The sequence below is a fragment of the Antechinus flavipes genome, chromosome 4 (assembly GCF_016432865.1).
Source record: "Antechinus flavipes isolate AdamAnt ecotype Samford, QLD, Australia chromosome 4, AdamAnt_v2, whole genome shotgun sequence".
Classification (NCBI taxonomy): Eukaryota; Metazoa; Chordata; class Mammalia; order Dasyuromorphia; family Dasyuridae; genus Antechinus; species Antechinus flavipes.
The window spans coordinates 281,582,519-281,604,509 of NC_067401.1; the positions used below are offsets into that span (position 1 = coordinate 281,582,519).

Genomic DNA, 21,991 nt, shown 5'->3' on the forward strand with positions numbered 1-21,991 from the left:
CAATAATGCATCAACATGTTCTTAATTGCAAAATATTTAAAAGACAGGACTAGGATGAAACAAAAAGCATTACCACAAAACAGATATGAAAAATCAGAGATTTCCTACATTTCCTACATCTAATATATAAATCATTACAATTCAAACAGTAATTAAATGTCTAGTTCTATAAACAAAGTATTATGACAGGTATTTAAGAATAAGGCCATTTCCTTTTATTCAAGGATACAACAAATACGGGCATCTATATAGTGATTAAAAACCTGCAAAGCACATCCCACACAGGATCTCTGTTCAGTCTCACATAACAATTTCAGACAAGAGAAAATCAAAATACTATGCACCCCATTTTACAAATCAGTGAAATGAAGCCCTGAGAAGTAAAGAGACGTCACTAGGATCAAGCCATCAGGGATGGAAGACAGGTCATCATGAATCAAAGTCCAGCATTCTATGACTGTATTTCAAGGCACGCAAGTACTCCTTGTATTTACAAGGTAATCTAAAGAGGGAGAAAATACTAATAATTTGGAGCAAGAAGACCAAAAGAAAAGACAAAAATGGGCTACAATGAAAAACTGAAGGTGATTTATAGTAAATAGTATGGAAATGTAGTCTAGGGACAAATTATGGAGGATTTTTAAAGCCAAACTAAGTTGTTTTACCTCAAAGGTATAGGACCACAAGGTCCCAAAGCCTTAGCAAGGTTATTTTGGCAACTATATGAAAGTAGGATTTAAGGAAATGGAAAATGAGAAACCAATTAGGAGACTATTATAGTCGCACAGGCAAGAGTGATAAGAACTTGAACTAGGATTATAACCATGAAAATTGAGAGAAAAAAAATTAAAGAGGACATAAAAATCATAGATTTAGAGCAGAGATCTAGTACAAAACTCATACAAATAAGAGAAGTGGGCCTCAAAGAGGTTAGATGGCTTGCCACAGGTCATACAACTCAGCTAGTAGGCATCAGAGCAATAATCTAGACCTTGGTCAAACTGGCTAAATAAATTCAGCATGTTTCCAATACATCATGCTACCTCATGGTAGTGGTATGAAATACTGTCCTCAAGCAAAATTTGGGAGGCCTACAATAGGCTGCTGATTGGTCTTCCTGCCATAAGTCTACTATCTCCAGTCTATTCTCTATTCAGCTAACATATGGTTTGCCCTAGATTGAATATCTAACTGTGTCATGGCCCCTACTCAATAAACTCTAGGGGTTCCCTATCATCACCCAGATCAAATAAGAAGGATAAAAGCCTCTTTGGCCTTTGAAGCCATTCATAACCTGTTCCCCTCTCCCATTTCCACCTTTCTGGACTTATACTTTATACTCCCCACCCAGAAATCAACATTCTAAGCAATCAAACAACAATTTAACATTAGCTCCCTTTCTATTCCTCTAATAAGACACAACTCTTGGCTTCAAGTTATTTTCACTGACTGCCCTCCTTAGTTTTCTGGCTTCCCTCAAGTCCAAGCACCTTTCCTTGGGTATTTTAATTCTAGTGACTTCCCTCAATCGATTACCTCCAATTTCACCTATATATACCTTATTTGTACAAAGTTATCTGTATATTGTGTCCCTTCACTAGACCGTGAATTTTTTTTGGAGCAGGGAATTTTTTTTTTTTTTTGCCTTTCTTTGTATCATTAGGGCTTAGCACAGTGCCTGGTATGTAACAGGTACTTAATGTTTACTGAATATCTGACTATCAACATAGACTCTGACAAAGAGATAGCTAGCTGGTTACCTGTTTACAAAACTAAGTGGATCCAGGAAATATAAGTATGAAAACAAAGAAAGGAGGATGAGAAAAAGCAACACAATAGTACCACCTTCAAAATACACTAAAAATAGAACCAAGGATAGGTGCTAGAAAATGCTGAACTTCCCTCTTGTGCTTCACTTTATCAATTTCACCATTTGTTATTATTTAGTCATATCCAACTCTTCTTAAGCCTATAGACCAAAGCAAGTCAGATCCTTCTGTCTTTCGCTGTCTCAAGTTTATCCAAGGTCATGTTCATTGCATTCATGACACTATCTATCCATCTCAAACTCTGCCCTCCTCTTTTCTTTTTGCCTTCAATCTTTCCCAATAGGGTCTCTTCCAATCAATCTGGTATCCTCAATACCCAGACCAAGTATTTAAGCTTTAGTATTTGTCCTTCCAATGAGTCGTCTGAATTAATTTAAGTATTAACAATATTATTATACCCATTCTTCAAACTGTCTGCTAGCGTTAAGGGCCTGATACTGTCCACAACCTAAACTATAAATAATTTTCTCAAAATCTCTAAATCCTAAATTTTATCTATTGATTTTTAAATTTAATTAAATATTAAGAGACTTACAACAACACTAAGTGTCATAAACCAATTCTAATTCATTTTCTTCCACTGACTAGCTGGTAAATCATTTAATCTCTCTACTATATTTCTTTACCTTCCAAATTAATTAATCTTCATTGTAATGAAGACCTTCTCCAACAGAGATGGTCTACTATTGAGAGATCTAATGATCAAAATTATTTATTTTTATGTGCTTTTTGTTTCTAAAGAATAATTTATAAGGATTCTTTCTGGCAGACAATTTCAGAAAATATCTAGCTTTTCAAAACTGGGATCATGTTCATATTTTTCACCTGTCTGAATCTCCTGTTATAGTGACAAAAGGATTGAATTTGTTTTTATCCATACTGTGATGCAATCTGTTCTTTATCTTCTAATTAGACTATGAATAGTTAAATGAAATAATTGTTCATATTCAGACATTTTCCTAAAACAGCTATCTACCTGCTATATTATTAACCATATGCTCTAAGTTGCAGAGAAAGGTTCTTCACCTGTCCTCAATGAACTTGTACACTTATCAATTTAGTCAGTTTTCTTTGTAATCCTATGCACTTAAAAAACATAATTTTGTTAAGGGATCCATAGATTTCACTAGATGCTGAAGAAGTAAATGATTTTTTTTTTTAATCAAGAACTCCACTATTAGGAGAGTTGTCTAGAACACACTGAGAGGTTAAGCAGCTGGCTCAGAGTCATTTAGCTAATATGTGCATAAGGTAGGATTTCAACCTAGATTTTCCTGTTTTAAGGCCATTTTTCTCTCCATCGCAACACACTGTCTCTCATAAAAAGGAAAACAACAGAAAAAGACCAACAAATGTAACGTTTAATCATACCTACAACTAAAAAGTCTAAATAACTATATGAATTAGTGCTATTCATTCCAAGGCTGGAGTGAGGAAGACATGAGTCTAAGTCTGGCCTCAGAATTTGTGGGGAGCAAATGAAATAATATTTGTAAAGCCCTTACCACAGTACCTGGTTCACAATAAGCAATTAATAATTTTTTCTTTCTTCCCTGATATGAAAAATTCTACCTTACATCTTTAAGAAAACTTCTACATAAAAACTGGTAATACTTACATGTTTACATGACTTCCACAAGCTAAATATCAAAAATCACTATATAAAAGATAAATGAAAATCACTGAACACATTATGAGGAAAGAAAGTTATTTGGAAAAATCATTTTACCCATTTCTAGCTGCCAGATGAAGGGGTGTACACCCTGAAATATCTTGATAGTTAGGATTTGCTCCTTTTTTTAACAGCAGAACCAAGCATTCGACTGATCCACAACTGAAACAAAATTAAGAGTTCAAATTCTTTTCAATAACTACATCAGAAATATATTGATTAATTCAATTAGCAAAGGTCAAAAATTAAGTATATTTCTGTAGTCACTATTAAAACATCCTATACCTTAATGCCATGAATATAATATTTTTTATTTCTACTAGGATATCAATTAAGTAGTAGCTTGTTTTAGTCAAGGTTCTTAACTCTGGAAAATACATACATAACACTATTGCAATGATTACCTCATGAATTACATTCATTATTACTTCATGAATTGTAAATGTCAAAAAATACTTTTCAAAAGTCTAATTTTTTATTAGTAATAAGCAATGGGACAATCTAACTAAACAGCATTCTCCATATAGCCTAAGAAAAGTCTTAGTCAAAGATGATGAAAGCTAATGACTTCAAATTATAACTAGCCTATTTCCAGAAGACAAGTAATTTAAAATTAATTTTACATTGTACACAATAGAAGAAACATTGTGCGATGATCAACTTTGATAGACTTAGCTGTTCTCAGCAACACAATGATCTACAACAATTACAAAAGACTCATATTGGAAAATGCTATCTATATCCAGAAATAACTATGAAGCCTGAATTTTCCTTTTTTGTAATTTTTTTTTCTTTCTCATAGTTTTTCCCTTTTATTCTTATTCTTCTTTCACAACATGACTGCTTGCTGTCTTGGGGAAAAGGGTACAAAAACAACATGACACAACAGACTGCTTGCTGTTTTAGGGAAAAGGGTACAAAAGAAGGGAAGGAGAAAAAAAAGGAAATCAAAATCGTATAAAAGTAAATGCTGAAAACTAAAAACAAATTTTTTTTATTTAATTTTTAAAAGCAAATTCTAAGTTTTAAATAATCTGAATAGTTTCTTTTTCAAAAAGAAAAATAGTAAATTCAGTTGTACAATTCTTATTTAGTCCATCACAAAAGGAATCTCATTCCACCCAGTACTCCAGTCTTGGTTCAGGCCCAACCTAGAATACGTGGCAGTAATTCATGGTTATATCACTAGTCACAATCCAGAAAAGCAAAATAAAGCAAAACCAGAATGCAGGCAATCAAGAAAAAGTAAAGAAACAACAGAAGCCACATGTATTTGCCCAAACCAAATATGTCTTACTTTGCAGCAATGTGAAGTAAGCTTCTTTTCACTCGTCCAAATGCATAATTGACATCAAACTTTGAATTGGATAATAATTCTGAAACAGATCTACACAGAAACAAAATCAAGACTAAAGCACAGTGCACAGCCTATTAAATCTTGTTTTCAAATCTTCATAAATGGGATAAGCCATAGACCCCGGGGAAAAGTTATTCTCTGAAGTGCAGCAATTTATCCAAAGCAGTATTAATGCCCAAAAAGTACCTGACATAAGTCAATTAAACTAGGGACCAGGAGGTTCCAGTCATGACCATAAAGGCATTGGCATATTCCCTATTTCAATGCCACATAAACTGGTTTCTATTGCCAATGAATTCTTCGATGAAAGGGAGATATATATTTTGATGAAACTGCATACATATAATACATGACGGGTTTGAGATTTGTAAGACCATATTTAAATTTTGCCTAAATAAGTTCTAAAGTTACTGAAAAATTCAAGGTTCTCTCTCACTATTTCCCTCTTTCTTTTTCTCTCTCTCCTTCCCTCTCCTTCATGCTCTCATGCTCTCTCTGTCTCTCTCTAAATTATGAATTCTGAATCTACTCACCCACTATGACCATTCTATCTCAAGCTTATGTTTGTAGATCCCATAAATCAAATCATTATTTCCAGGAATGAGTTATTTACAGGGTGTTCCAAAAGTCTTGATATAATTTTAAGTGATGAAAGCTATTGGAAGCTGTTAAAACTTAAAATTGCACTAAAGACTTTTAGGATATCATTTATATAATTCATTATACTTTCAGAAAAAAAAATTCAGAACTATACATTTTTCCTCTTTCAAAATTAAAATATCTGGGGGCAGCCAGGTGGCACAGTGGATAGAGGGCCAGCCTTGAAGTCAGAAGGATCTGAGTTCAAATCTGACTTCAGACACTCAACACTTCCTAGTTGTGTGACCTGGAGAAGTCATTTAATCCCAATTGCCTCAGCAAAAAAAAAAAAAAAGAAAGAAAGAAAAAAAGAAAATTAAATATCTACTGCATTCCCACTCCCATTCTTCTAGTAGGACCTATGCTTCTTAAGGGCAGATTGTTTTATTTTTGTATACAGCATCATGTTTTACACAAAACAGACAATTTTTTAATTTAAACAAAAACATCTTATTACCACTATATAAATGTTAACTACTATTGCCATTACCCTTATCTGTAAAATTAGGATAAATGATTTGACTAAGGTCATTCCACTTAGTTGGTATACTTAACAGTGAATGTTTTGTAAAGAAAAAGATACATAATGAAAGAAAATCTTTAACAAATGTTAGCAATTTCATCCTGGACAAGTATGAACCTTCCTTATCGCTATTTTTCATATGTGTTAAATAAAACACTGAATTAGACTGATTCCAAGTTCACTTATAGTTCTAAAATTCTAAGTCTTTTTGTTAAGTCTTTAAAAAAAAATACTCACCTATGCTGGTCAGCCATAACCATTGGCATTAATGTATAAACAGCAGTTTCATTATCTAGGCAGAAAATAATAAGAAAAAAATTAGTTTACCTTGCCTATGCATGAACAGCTAAGGGACTTTAGAAAGGGAATGTGAGGTTGTGGCTAGGTATAATCTAGTAACAGTGTAACTATGGACATCTGCTAGATCTACTAATTAGTTCTCCTAAAGGGAAAGAATTAAGATGACTTTAGCATGATCCTAACTACTCAAGATAAGAAGAGAGGGAAAAGTGTCAGATTAAGATACCAGCACTAAATCTGTTTTCAAATAAACATCTTGAAAATGATTTTCTTAGGGAGTTGATGGAAAAATAACCTGATAAATTTACTTTAAACTTTACTTTCAAAATTGAGTTTTATTTATAAAGTTAATAGTTTTACAAGTCTGGCTACACTAATGTTTTATCTTTTATAATGCACGGTATCAAAACTACAGAAATTAAAGGTTTTTAAAAATCCAAAACAAATACATAGTAAATTTTCTTTATGAATACATTATGATAAAAATAGTTTAAAATGCTTTATAAAAACTACTAAGAATCATACCTGTGTAACAATATTTGTCAAAATACTTTCCCCCACCTGTTATCTGAAAAAGAATCAGCTACCAAAAATTGTGAACAAGAACAATAGTAGGACATTTAAAAAAAGAAATATAATACCATACCATATTACTAACTGAACTTCAGATATTTTTCTAAAATTTCTTTCTTATAATTTTGGCTATCTTTTTATTTCTCTCTGCAGCACAAGAATTGTATTGAGTCCAAATATAGTGATAGTTTAGCATTATTGTTGGTGAAGAGTGTTAACAAAAATTTTTCCAAAACGTTTCCACTTTCCATCATCCTGAAGTTTATCTTCCAGTGATGTATTTTGTTCTAATGCATGATTACCTCCTTCTAAAGGAGATGGACTGTTTTCTGAGTGAGATAGTTTCTAGATTCTTTTAATCTTTTCATTATGACAAATTAATATATAGTAAACTTCTCCTAGAAAAGGTATCAGTCAATGTCATTGTACATTTTTAATAATTTATTTTGACAACTTGTATAAATAAGAAGAGTAGGAGATGCCTCAGTTGTATATGATATCTTCTTATTTGTATTTTTCTAATTTGGTACTGATACGATCTTTGCTCTTCTAAGCTAGTGGTAGGACTAAACACAGATGACTCTGAAATGATACTAACATTAATAACTAGTCATTTCCTTTTTAAAACAATCAACCTGGAAAGAGCCAAGATGGTAGAGTGCAGAGGGCTGAAACTCTTGAGTCCTTGAACTGAAGTCGGTTCAAGCACTTGAGGCTAACCGATTGGACAATACTCTATGGGCATGTGCTTGGGGAATGGCCCTTCCCACTATCCTGTGCTGGCTCGATAATTGGTATATACTGAGAATTGTAGGAGGGACTAGGAGGTGAAGTAAGACGAGACAGTCTCACTTTGGCAGTGGATGAGGAAGTAGGAGGTTGCAGGGATCTTGCTTCCATCCCATTCACTTCTACCCCTAAAGACCAAGAATAAAGATTAAGGACTTTTGCTTATCCTGACTCGGACTGATTCTGAGGTATCCTGGGTTCTAATACAGTTGTCACAGTAGAGTAAAAGGAAGAACAGTGAGTTCGAAGACTTTCTGTAACTAGTTAAAATAGAATTAATTAGAAACTATACCAGACTAACTGTTGTTAGAAAAATTCAAGGAAAAAAAAAATCAAAGTAAGCCATTTTTCAACCCAATTAGAACAAGAAGACAGAGAGATCTAATTCCAGGCAGGTAGAAACTATGCACAAAAGCCAACAGTCTAAACTTATGTAAAATGCAAAAATAGGTGTCAAATAGTATCTCTGTTTCTCACTAGGCAGTTCCAAGTCACAGATCCTGGGAGAACTGAGGACAAGACTTGTGCCTCTGAGTATAATTTCAAGGTGAAAAATAGCTGAAGGCCCTAGACTATGCCCTGAGTGAGGAACAAATTCAGAGGCAATTAGCACTCTATGGCTCAGACCCCAAAAGTACACTCAATTCTGATTCTGAAGACAGGAAAGGAATAACCAGGGAAGGAATTCCAGACTAAAGAGAAGCTAGCCAGTAACAGTTAAGTAAATGAGCAGTCTTCTGATATTTCAAATGCTCAGAATCAAAACTAGGTCAGTAATTTGCATTGGAGACAATGATCTGACTTCATTTACTTTTAGAGTACTGAAAACTTAGATGTCCTTAGCTAAACTCAGAAAGTAGTCTGGAAGAACAAAAATGAAAAATAAAAAGGGTATAACACCATTAAAAAGTTATTATGGTATTAGGGATCCTCAAGACACAAATCCTTAAGAAAAGAATGACTCCAAATCAATAAGCAAAATCTCAAAGAAAAACAGTTGAGACATAAATTCAACTAGAATACCTAGAAAAGGTGAAACAAGAAGGAAAAGGGGAGTAAAAATGCTGCTATAAGTGAAATTGAAGAGTGCTAGGGAAAAAAAAATGGAAGAGAAATAGAGGCTATGGAAGAAAGAATTGGAATGGGAATTAACAACTTGCCAAACAACAAACTCCCTGAAAATTAGAAATGGATGAAATAGAAACTAATAATTTCATAATAAAATAAGAAATGTTAAAACAAAGTCAAAAGACCAAAAAAGAGAAAATGTAAAGTATGTCATGGCAAAAATAAATGATTAGGAAAATTGATCAGACTACCTGAAAACCATGACTAAAAAGTCATGAAATTATATTTCAAGAAATCACAAAAGAAAATTGCCCAGATTTCTTAAGAACAGATAGTAAAATAAAGAGTAAATTAACTTCCTAAAAGATATGAAATCAAAACATTGCAAAATATTATAATCAAATTCTAGAACTTCCATATCTAAAATGAAATATCACAAGCAATCAGAAAAAAAGAAGTTGTATTCAGGAGCCTTAGTAAGGTTCACATGTGATCTACCAGAGTAGAGAGCTTGGAATACAATATTCGAGAAGGCAAAAAGATCTAAACTTACAAGTCAGAATAACCCAAACAGAAAAAATGAATATAATTCTATGGGAGCAAAAGAAAATTTTAATGAAATAAAGGACTTCCAAGCATTCCTGGTGAAAGGTTGAGTTATGTAGACTTTGAAGTGTAAACACAGGAGTTAGAAGAAAGAAAAAGATAAACATAAATAAACAAGCATAAGGTACAAAAGAGTATGTACTATTTATGTTTTAATAAGGAGAGATGATAGCACTACTTCCCCTGAGATCTACAAAAAGAGGAGAAATGGGGATGAGGGAGCCGCTAACACTTCCTCACTCTCATCTTACCCAGTCAAAGGAAGAACAAATACATGCAGATTCAAGTACAAAAATATATTTCACTCGAGAGATATGGAAGTAAAAAGTTAAAGGAAAAGAGAAGATAGATTAAGGATGGGATTATCCTAAGCAAAAAACCTCTAAAAATTCACAAAAAATATTTGTAGCTCTTTTTGTCAATACAAAGAATTGGAAACTGAGTGGGAACCCATCAACTGGGGAATGGCTAAACAATTTATGGTAAATGTGATGGAACACTATCGTGCTACAGGAAACAAAGATGATAGTTTCAGAAAAACCTGGGAAACTTGTATGAATTAATAGAATGAAATGAATGAGGAGAACAAATTTTCTCACATTATAAACAACAAACAACTTTAGAACTTATAAACTAATCAGAGTTAACAAGCAATGACAATTCCAACGGATTCACAATAAAACATACTAGATAAAGGTACATAGGTCTCACTGAAGAATGAAATAGACTTGTTTTTGAACATGGATAATTAGGATATTTATGTTCCTTGACTATACCTATTTGCAACAGAGATTTTTTCTTTCTTCCTCAGCAAATGGTCCCCCTAGCACTTTCAATTCATTTATAAAAACATTTTAACTTTTTTTTTCTTTTTAATCTTGGGGGGAGGGTGAAAAGAAATTTTTTTTGGTTGCTTAAAAATTCAACCAAACCCAAACTTAATGGAAAATGTAACATATAAGATTCAATATGGAAGATTAATTTTAAGGAACTTAACATGGACAAACAGTTTAAATACGGACAAATTGTTAATGGTTTTTTTTACATGGGAAAATGTATATTATATGTTTAAGATTCACATCAACAATAAGATAGCTCCAAAGAATGACACAGTCGAGACAAAAATATTAATCAGGTTATACAAATGAGGTGCACAGAACAGACACTGGGGCATCACAGCGGGGAGGAGGACTAGTAGTTGTGAAAACTTCATATCCGGAATGTTTTCAATATGCAATACTTTTACACACTCACACACTCACACACTCTCACACAAATACACACACACACACACACACACACTCTCTCTCTCTCTCTATATATATATTTATTTATTATATTTATATGTATAGATATAGATGTGTTTAGTATTTATATATATGTAAATATATAATATATAAATACAAATATAATAATATATGTAAATATATAATAAAATAAATTATATATAAAATTTTGGAGGATTCTATACTCTTCTTGATAGAGATATCTATAAATTTCTATCTATGTATTTCTATCAGGAAGAGTATAGATATATATATATATATATATCATATATATATAAAGAGGGAATGGACATTCATAAATATAATTTCTTCTACTAATATATATGCTTCCTTGATATGATAATTTGTTGTTATATATTTTGAATCCTCCCTGATGTTCTGCCTGGCATGTGACAATGTTCTATTTTGTTTTGTATTTCTTTTTTGTTTTTCTTTTTTTTTAAACTCTGTTTTGTCAAATAAAATAATTTTAATTGATTTTTTAAAATATCAATTTCATTTTTTCTGATATTACTTTATGCTCAATATCTCCAACACTTCCCAATTCTTTACCAGAAAAAAAAAGTATGTATGATACATAAACGTGAAGCTTAAGAGTTTATAAACCTTCAGTGTTTCCTGTTTCCTTCTTAAGTTATTTTTCCAACTTTGTTTACTCTCCTCCTCTACATGACCACTGAGTTACATTTAAATCATAAGATATTAAAGAATATATCGATTTAATTTGAAGAGTCTTACTAAGTTCTTCATAGAATTTTTCAACCTCCTTATCCTGCAATAGATATTGGCACATAAGCTCCAATTATTTTCATGGAAGTCTTTTCATGAATGCATACATAACACAAACAAGATGATCAAGTTCTATGGAATGATGTTTCTTGTTGCCTTTGGACAAATAATAAAATCAATTAGACCAAGCCTTTTTCTGTGCCTTTCCAAGGAAAATTTGTGAGTTAGTTATTTTTTAAATGAACCTTTGTCTTCTGCTTTCAGTTACATTGAGAATATCAAGATTCATATTGATTCAGTTTTTCCACAAGAAATAGTCTAAAAACAATGTTTTTAATGCACAAAGCCCACTTTCTCCTTTTACTAATACTCTACCACCGTAAAAGTAGTAAGGTCCACAAAGCTTTGTATTTCTTTTGTTTCATGAGTTACCATGAAGTCTAGACTTCTCTTCAAAAAGCAACATTTCCAAAAATGGTATTCAAAGCCTAACTTTAACTAAAACAAAACAAACTTGTAGTTAGTGAGGAATTGATTCTCAAGATATCTGAGATGATACCATGCTTGAGGAAAATTATATATATATATATATATATATATACACTCACACACACATATATGCTAAAACGAAAGCTAGTCCCAAGACATCCAGAAAGCTAACCAGAACATTACATTTTGGTGGACTAAGGACCTACATACATCAGTGACCCAGAAATAGGGTGAGTTACAAAAATAGTCAAAAAGGAAATTTTGTAAAGGGCTAAACTAGTGTTTCAGCTGAAATGGGACAAATGATTAGAAAAGAGCCTTCCCCACCTCAAGGGAAGTGTATAGAAAGCATAGTTAGGCTAAAAACTTTGGATCCAGTAGCACAAAACACTCTTTGAAGAGTCTCCTCCAAAAAGGTATCTCTCATGCAAATATCACAATCACATAAGATTCCCTGAAAGAAGTAATAGGAATAGCTTTGTCCTATGACACTCTTATGAGAAGTATTAAGCAAGGGGGAAAAAAAAATTAGAGGTACATACTAACTATATTCTTCTGCCATTTAAGATTCTCCATTCCAAAGTGCAAATGAAAGAGGGATACTCATAAAATAGGAAGTAATGAAGATAATGCCTGTGAACAATATCAGACTAATATTTTGTACCAAATCCTAGAACAGTGTAGAATTTCCTAAACAAAATGACAAATGACTCAAGATAATTCAAATTTAACACACTGAAAAATTTAAGTGGATAAAGAATATTTACTATTCAGATTATATTGAGCAAATGGGCAAACAATTCCTTAAGAACTTATCCACCAGCACATATATCTTGAACAGAGTTGGATAATAAATGAATTACACCCAGAATAGAATATTAGGAGAAGAAACTGAATTTATTTTGATAAACAATGCAATTGTATTTTTTTTAAAATATCTTCCCCCTGAAACAAATGGACATCTTTTAAGAGCAATATTCTTCTAGTAAAGCCAAATCTTAGGATACCAGAGTTGCCAAAGAATTCGAATTGCAGTTTACCCAAAAGGACATAAAAGGAGTATAGTGAGCATAAACAAGCCACAGCATATTACCAACAAAGAGCTCACAAGAAATGGAATAAAGGGGATCATCAGAGAGATTCATAATTGGAAATGCAGGCTGGTTAGTCAAGAGGCAAGATGAGCAAGGGCTATCTAAAATCCACTGGTTTTTACACAATGTCAAAAGATTTAAAGGAAGACCCTACTAAAATATTTTTGGGAAGTCATGGACAAGCATTAGATAATATGGGAAGCTAGGGATGGGTTACCATTTGCATCACTGGAGGAAGTACTTCAATTAAATCACAAATGTATGAAAGTAAGTATAATTTAACAAGTTTTATTGGGGGGGAGGGGTTACACATTTCTAAAAACCTCCCTGTTATATAACTAATTAATTTTTATTTTGCCTTCAGCTTAAAAAAAAAAAACTCAGTATTAACAAAAAATGTCTCCTAATGCTTATAAAAGAAAAAAAAAAAACTTTTAAAAGTCAAAATATAATTGGTATTTATGAGCCTAATCAAAATAGTGCAATAAACATAGGGTGTTTAAAAAAAAAAATCTTCAATGTAAAGATACTGTGACAGTACTCTGTTTCATTTGCATACTCCAAAAGAAAAGTTGAATTTTTAAATTCTTCTCAATTCAACTAGATCACATCTTGGTAAACAAATATCAACAAAATGCCCATCATTCTACACAAATTATGGATTTAAAGAATTAGAAATAAATACAGTACTATTCTCCCTAACTAAAAGAGAAATGAATACTAAAGTTCCCAGTGGTAACATGTTTTATTCATGACATCTGTGCTCATTCAGATCAAATGTGTAAAGGAAACTGCAATACCTAGGTATTTTCAAAAACTCACTTAAAAAGAACTGAAAGCAATTTAATCAACATTTACTGAATGTCTTTTGTGTTCAGAGAACAGCACAAGTACTGTGCAAAGTGAATTACAAGGAAAAAGAAAACAGCAAACCCGGACCTGGGCCATTATAATTGCTATAGCTCTAATCAAAACCTCTGTTATAGAGTAAATGCTAAAGTGTCTAAGAAAAATATTTTTAAAATTTAGAGGATGAATCATCATGATATGATCAGAGACTGACTTTTCTTTATAATTAAAAATGATTTCTTAAATCCTCGGAGCAATTTTTCCAAAAGTAACAGAGAAACTAGTAAGAGAAAAGAAAAGTGTCTGCTTTTATGAGAAGCTACTTAAATTTTTGTTATGTGTACCAGGGAAAATTTCAAAAACATTGACAACCAAATAGTAAATCATCAGTGAACAATGAGATAATCCCTCCTTATGCAAACATATTCCCTTTGGCATTATATTTATATAAGCTAATGAAACAATTCTACTTTTTACAAACTAGTATTATAAATGGTCATCTAAAACATTTTAGTAGCAATTTTAAATTCTACAATATCCTTGAATGAACCAAGTCACTGGGCTGTTTTCCTAAAAAAAAAAAAAAAAAAAAAAAATTAAGAATGTGAAGTACTTTTTTAAAGTTCTCCATAAATTTTTTTTTAATGTTTTTCTTCCTTTTTTCCCGAATTTTTTTTTTTTTTTCCAAAGAGCTGTTCTTATGATATTCGTGCCAAGGACAACTTAACAATCCTGCCCTCCAGAAACAATAATTTTGGTCTTTGCGAGATCAAAGAAGAATGGATTCCAAAACACAATCCAAAAATTCAAACACCTATATTTTTTGCTCTTATGTAGCAAAAATGCTACTTCAAACTCTGTCGTAAGCTAAGGTGGTTAAAGACTCATCAAAAGCTGATTCTTCAAGTTAATGTGACTTGGGATCACCAGTAGCCTCAACACCACCCTCTCAGCATTTCCAAAATGGCAAAGTAACTAAAATAAACAACCGCCTACTACTAGCAACTGGAGAAGTAAAACCAGATCAAATTCTACACAAAAAAAAAAAAAAAAAAAAAAAAAAAAAAAACGGTACGCCTGCAACTTGGGCCTTTGACTGCAACAGGAGGGAGGCATTGCTCAAAACAGGGACTTGGACCCCAATAACACATATCCTTTCATCTTCCATCAAGCTTCTACTTAGGGGATTCTTAACCTCTTTATGTGTCATAGAATCCCTGAGGTAGTCAGGTGCAACCTATGGATCACTTCTCAGAATAAATAACTAAAATAAAAAGCATAGGATTAAAATAACTAACTCTACTACATCCAAATAGTATTTTTTTTTTTTTAAATTCATGGACCTAGAGCTAAGAATCCCTGAATATACACTGACTTTAAAAGAAAATTGGTTCTATCACACCTCACCCTTACTCCTCCCCTTCACATCCCTCATCATCTCCGGAACCCCGGCAGCTGGAGAGCCAGGAGGGGTCCCACTGACCCGGCCCTCACCCCAGCTCACAACTTCACACGGCTCACGAGGAGCAAAAGGAGAGGTGACCGGGGAGGAGGGAGGGGGGCGCGGAAGGCCACTTTTTAGATAAGAAGAAGCATAACTTTGGGGTTCTTCATCGGTTCTCCAACAACCCTGAACCGGTCTCCTCCTCCTCCTCGCCCTCTTTCTCCTTCTTCCCTACCTTCGGGCAGCTCCACGGTGCGGGCGCGGCGCAGCGAGCGAGTCAGGCGGTTGAGCTGCTCCATCGCCCTCTCCATCCTCGGGGCGCCGCGCCCCGCTCCCTCTCCGCCGCCAGGGCCCGACCTCGGAGCCTAGCTCCCTACATCCCCAGCGAAGTCCATGGCGGTCCAGAAAGACTAGGAGTTCCCGAGGACATGGAGGGCCGCAACTACCTCCTTCTCTCCGCCAGCGCCGGAACCCGGGATCCGGGATCGGCTATGATTATTGACAACGGAGGGGGTAGTTGGCTGGGTCAGCTACAAGCGCCCGCGTCTGGCGCCGCTTCCTGTCTCCCTTCCTCCCGTGTTCGCACTGCCTTCTGGGAATTGTAGTTCTCTTGTAAATTCCAAAGACGAGCCCTGTCCTTGGACCCCTTTCGCCCCACCCCCAAATGGGAGGAGGCAGCTACTCAAAGTGCTCTTCCTTTTAATCCTAGGAGATCCGGGGCGTTCCTTGCCTCTCCTTAAACTTCCTAAATTTGGGATTGGAATAATTTTAATTGATTGTGGTAGCGCCCTAGTTAAATTTATTCTAAACTGTTGCAATAAAAAATCTACATGACGATCAGCCCCCGGACCACAGTATCCTTGTATGCTTTTCATTGTAAATGAAATCTTAATGATAATTACCATTAATAATTAAAAACATTAATAATATGTAGTTCAAAATTTCTGTTTGTGTTTGAATAATAAATCGCAAACAAGAAATTAATCTTATTCCTTTTTTAAAAACATCCTTCCCATTCTCTTTAAGGTCTGCAAAGTCTTTTACATATGTATTATTAATCTACAATTACATATCTAATTATTAATCTATTATTAATTACATAGTGAGTGCTCCTGAGGCACTTAACCTTCAGCCATTTCACAGAGGTCTCCACTGCCTGCTCTTTCTCAGTCTCCTTTGATGAATTCTCAATCAATCTATGCCGTCTAATTCTACGGGTTCCTTCTATACTACTTCATTTGTTCTTACTATCACCTTGCTGGTGATATCTTGCCCTAACTTCTCTGCTAATGCAAATCTTAAATCTCCACATGCCTTTCAGTCACCTCAAACTATATCTAGTAGATATCTTAAACTCAACATATTCAAAACCAAACTAATTATCTTTCCCCTTAAACCTTTTTTGTTGTTTAGTCTTGTCAGACTCTTCCTGACTCCTAGGACCATACTGTCCACAGTTCCTTTCTTAGCTAAAATTTTTGTTTGCCATTTTCTTCTGCAGTAGATTAAGGTAAAGAGAATTTAAGTGATTTGCCCTGGATCATACACAATTAGTAAGTGTCTTTAAGGCTTGAACTCGGGTCTTTCAGACAACCTGCAAATCAATATATAACAAATCAAGCTATATCTAGGATTAATAGAACATTATTAATAAAGAGATGACATTTTGGCAAAACTTCCAGTTAAAAAAAAAAAAAAGGATTTAATCTGGGATTCCACTGAAGGTGGGAAGGCAGTAGATGAAGTGTTGAGGTACTAGGCATGTATCATATGTGTCCTCTCTGAAAGAATTCAGGCTCAGATCTTTTCCAAATCATGCAAAGGCATTTTATTTGGGGGGTATCTCAGATAAGATATGCATGGGAAAAGTTCCTTTTGTCCAAAAAGGAGAGAGAGAGAGAGAGAGAGAGAGAGAGAATGAATTATCAGGGCTGAGGCAACAGCTAAGATTTCATCATTCCCACCCTCAAAAAACTGGGACCAAAATTCATTTGGGGCTAGTCATGAGAGGGTGGAGATGGATGCAGATTGAAAATAAAAAATAAAAAAAAAAAAAAAATGAAGGCCACACCCAGAGACCTGGGTATTGATTAATACCCATCCTGTAAGGTTGTCTGGAGTTTAATAGGCCATTATAGAAAAGACAAATCAAGTTATGAGATTCAATAGACAAGGGGAAAATATTAAAAGGAGGAAACTAATGAAAAGGATGGAGTTAGGATGGGTTAGAACAAAAAGTTACCAAGAACTCCAGGCATTATCACTGGACATTACGTCATGATGCAAATCTTTCATTCTCTCTGCTTTCTCAGGAATATATTCAGCCTTGAGTTCAACCTGAGAGGAGTTATTAATGTATAGGCAACTAGAGTACTGGTGACAACACAGACCCCTTCTTGGAGGCCAAAAGATAAACCTAAATTAAAAAATTTCTGTAGCTCAAGGACTGACAAAGAAGTCTCATTGACCAGATTCTTGACCATCTGGCTAATATTAGCAAGTACTTGCCACAAGAGAAGCAAGGAAAACTGAAAGTCCTTTAAGGAAAGGTGGGGTATTTTCAAAGAGTCATTGCTTGAACCACAAGTGGGAGCAGGGTTAAGAAGAAATTATATTGTAATGCCAGAGAAAGTAAGGCAAGATGGAGATTAGAGAGTTTTTAATATTTTATTTGGATTTCTGAGAGAGAGAGAGATTTTCTGGGACCAAAAGGATCCATTTTTAGTTTCGGGACTGAATCAGACTTTTGTCTCAGAGAATCCAACAGCCAATGTGAGGCTCCCATGAAATATATATATATATACATGTGGCTCTAAGCTTGGGTAGACAAAGGCAGCAGGGGTTTAGTCCAAACTCTGGTGAGTGGGAATTTCCAAAAAAGGGACCATAAATCTGGTTCTGACAGATTGGAGGTAGGACCATAAATTCTTACAAACTGGGAGGACTTAGAAGGTGTCCAACTAGAGCCAGGAAGTCTGAAACTTAGAAATAGAGGATGCCAATTAGGTATCTGAGATAAGACATCTGGAGTTTTATTTTTTGGAATGTCAGTTCTCCACAGCCCTAATTATCTCAGTCCTAATGGTCAAGAAAGGGGAATTGCAACCAGGGGATTGAGACAGAACAATTCAAGGAACTGAGGCAGAACAATTCAGGGAAATTGAGGCAGAACAATTTAGGGAAACTGAAACAGGACCATTAGGGAAAATGAGGCAGAACAATTAGGAAAACTGAGGCAGGACAATAAAAGGGAACTGTGGCACAACAATATCAAGGTGAAGATGTCTGAGAATACATTTCCAGTAGTGCATATCAAATAAGTTGTTTATAAGAAAACATGTTTGTACCACAGGACACATAAAAATATGTTTTTCTACATTAGTATTAAGTTTGAATAAAACTGACTTTTCCATTGATGTAACACAAAATATTCCATGTTATCGTCTTTAAGAAAATTGATTCCACTAAAATTCTCTTCTCCTAACTACACTAAAGATATTTCTGATTTAGTTACAATAGAATAAAAGCTAGATCCTATAAAGAGTTGTATCAATAACCAATTATTCTTACATAATTTTAAACCACTTAAGGACCTTATTTCATACATATAAATAGATTAATAGAGATAGAAATATAGTAACAGGCAGATGACTAGGTCAAATATTCATTAATCTGATTGTTTAGAATATTATGATTGCATATTTTCAATGAAAACAGCCAGATTTTACATACTTGCATTGTGCTTATGTCTTCTGCTGAACACTTGCTCTGATTATAGAATTTTGCCATACACTCTTAAAAGCTTTCAAGCCATGTGTATGCTGAAAGTTTTAAGGGACAAATATAATAATATAGTTTAAGAACACCTGTTATATCAAAAAAAAAAAAAAGAATTTTGACATAAATAAAAAAAAATCAAAACACTAAAAATGTTGAGATACTGTGCCTTTGTCATAGTGCTGCCTCTCTTGAGGGTAATGCATCTAAGTGGGCTCTCATCCTAAGGGAAGGAGCAGCAGCCCAACAAAATAAAGTGAAGATTTATATAGAGAAGAGGGAAAAAAAAAAAAAAAAAACAACCCAGAAGCATTGGGCAAGCCTGAAAAATTGGATAATCTCGGATGAGATTTTTGCATACATTTGGACAATCTCAGATTTGATAGTATGGGGAAAATCCCTGTGGTAGGATATATCTCTGATAAGCATAGGGAAAATTCCTCTGGTTCTAGTAAAGAAAGAGGGAGAGAGAGAGAAAGACAGAGAAACAGAGAAGATTATTGAATTGGGGCAACAGCTAAGATTCCATCAGAAGGAAGGAAAGAATACAAAATCATAAAATCCTCTGTCAGGCCTTCAAAGTCCTTCATAAACTCTTCCTTCAAAATTTTCCTGTCTTCTTTCATTTTATACCTACTTGTGCTTCAATTCAGTAGCATTTATCTCCTGTTTCATGAACAAAATAATTTCATCTCTCGTTTGACTATGTTCCCTGGCTATCCCCCATGCCTGGAATATTCTTCCTCTTCACCTCTGCTTCCTGACTTTCTTCAAGTCCCAATTAAAAGTATATATTCTGCAGAAAGCCTTTCCCAAACTCTCTTAATTCTAGTCTTCCTATTTTTATATCCTATTTATGCTTGTATGTAGTTTGTTTATATATATTTGTTTATTTACTATCTCCTCCATCAGATTGTAATCTCTACAGGACAGGGACTACACAGTTTGTCCTTTTTGTGTCCCCAGTGTTAGCATTATACCTGGCACACAGAAGGCACTTAATGAATATTTATTAGTTTGACTGACTGACTCTGCTTTGAACCCCTACTTTCTGGGGACAATTCACCTAAAGTTTATGTTGGGGTAATTGTTTTACTCTCAATGTGCAGCATAAATCAGGTATAGCTTATGCTAATAGACACATTGCTAGTAGACACAAATGCTAATAGACACAAAAGATAGAACTTGACAAAGCAACTTAAAACTGGATCAATTTAACTTAGTAATTTTAATTTAAAGTTAACAATTTAATTTAGTAATAGTAGTAGTAAAAGTAATAGTAGAGCTGCTCAAACTTCATCAAAATGTAAAGTAGCTTGCAGGACTGCTGATTAGGCATTTTCTATTATATCTCAGCTCTGCTCCATCAAAAAAAAAAAAAAAAAAAAAAACCACAGTTCTTATGGTAAAATGAGTCAGATTTGGGTCAATCTTCTTATTGGTAGTTGTTTTATCAAAAATCCTAGAAGGGAATTGAAAATCTTGCAGTCAATCAATAGCAAACCAATGACACTCAGGAACTTCCAGCCTCTCTAACCTAGCCTATGCAAACCTTAAAACATCCATCCAGGGATAGATATTAATTTGTCTAAAATCAAGAAAAGAACAAACATGGAAAGGCAGCTCAAACCCTGATTCAAGTTAACCTAAGCAAGATATGTGCCTTCCTTAGATGCCAAACTTTCCACCAAACCCTTATGAAAATCTGTTGAAAACAACACTAATGTGATTACTAGCTGAAAAGGAAAAGAAATGTAAAATTAGGACACTCCCTTTTAATTATCCACTGAGTCAGCAGATCTTCTAGTTCAACATTTGAAAGTACAAGTCCTTCAGCTCTGAGTCATGGATGGGTTTAAAGCTCTGGCTTAGCTATCCAGAATCAGGAAGAACTTTGAATGGTCCTAATTACACATGTATTAGCTTTTATGACACCCTCAAAACAACCTGGTGAAATAGATTCTACTATTAATCCTATTTTAGAATAGTTTTGGAGACACTGGAACACAGAGAGATAAAGCCACTAGCTCAGAATCCCATACTAGTCAGTATAGGAGACAACATACCAATTTAGTTCTCTGTTCCAATTGCAGTTTTTTATCCATTCTAACTTTATTTCAAATCAAAACCTATATGAAAAAAATATTGTAAATGGTTTCTAGTTTCCAAAGCTAACCCATAAATATTTATTTAATCTCTTACATATCTGAAGGATAGTACTAAAAATATTAGCCTTACTTATGGGACCTGGGAACAGATGGTTCATGAAGTATAGAACAGAAGAGAACTGAAGTTACCACATCCTTCCTGGGAACAAGCAGCACTTGCCTTAGGCAATCTTTTAGATAGCTGTCATCTACCTTTGACATTCTTCCATCTACCTTCCCGTACCCATTTCTCTTTTGATAATGATCTTGTGCCCAGTTTCATTCATCTTGTCAGAAATCAGTCACTGAGCTAAAAATTATAGCTTAAACTTATATAACCAAAGTCCATAATGGCTACAAAAAGCTAGTTCAGAGTGTTCTTTGGACTAGTATCTGCTCAAAGATACAGCTCACAAGCTCCCATTCAATGTTCCAGTTTACCAGAGCAATTCAGATCACAAATTTATTCAGAGCAAAAAGTATTAAATTAAACAGAATAATAATGTAAATATCAAGGAAGGACTCTATGCAGAGGAGCACAATTTCCTAAAAGTTCTAACAGTTATTATTTGATAGTTAAATGCATAGTGATTATAGTAGGGCACTTGGAATTAGGAAAAACCAAATTCAAATCTTCCCTGAGGTATTTAATTAGTTGTGTGATCCTGGGTAAGTCATTTAGCTTCTGTTGTATTTCCCTCCCAGGATTTTTTATGAAAATCAGATAACATGTAAAACTCCTTATGAAGATTAAAATGCTAAAAAAAAAAAATGCTAACAATAATTAGTAGTTAACCAATAATATCTTAGTAAGTCAAAG

General features: G+C 34.0%; 1 protein-coding gene across 3 annotated transcripts in view; it reads right to left on the bottom strand.

Annotated features, from left to right (window-relative positions):
- HACE1 (HECT domain and ankyrin repeat containing E3 ubiquitin protein ligase 1) overlaps nt 1–16,046 on the bottom strand; it is a 91,463-nt gene extending 75,417 nt beyond the window's left edge. The window contains exons 1-4 of one of the 3 annotated variants that reach the window (XR_007953594.1): nt 15,483–16,046; nt 6,258–6,312; nt 4,799–4,888; nt 3,559–3,663 (exon numbers count right to left, since the gene is read on the bottom strand). Coding sequence is in view for 2 of the 3 variants with exons in the window: in XM_051997452.1 (XP_051853412.1) it covers nt 3,559–3,663; nt 4,799–4,888; nt 6,258–6,312; nt 15,483–15,558 (326 nt within the window). In the remaining variant the exon portion in view is untranslated. The remainder of the gene's footprint in view (nt 1–3,558; nt 3,664–4,798; nt 4,889–6,257; nt 6,313–15,482) is intronic. The other 2 variants (XM_051997452.1, XM_051997453.1) reach the window with 2 other exon arrangements.
- Nucleotides 16,047–21,991: the final 5,945 nt, after the last annotated feature.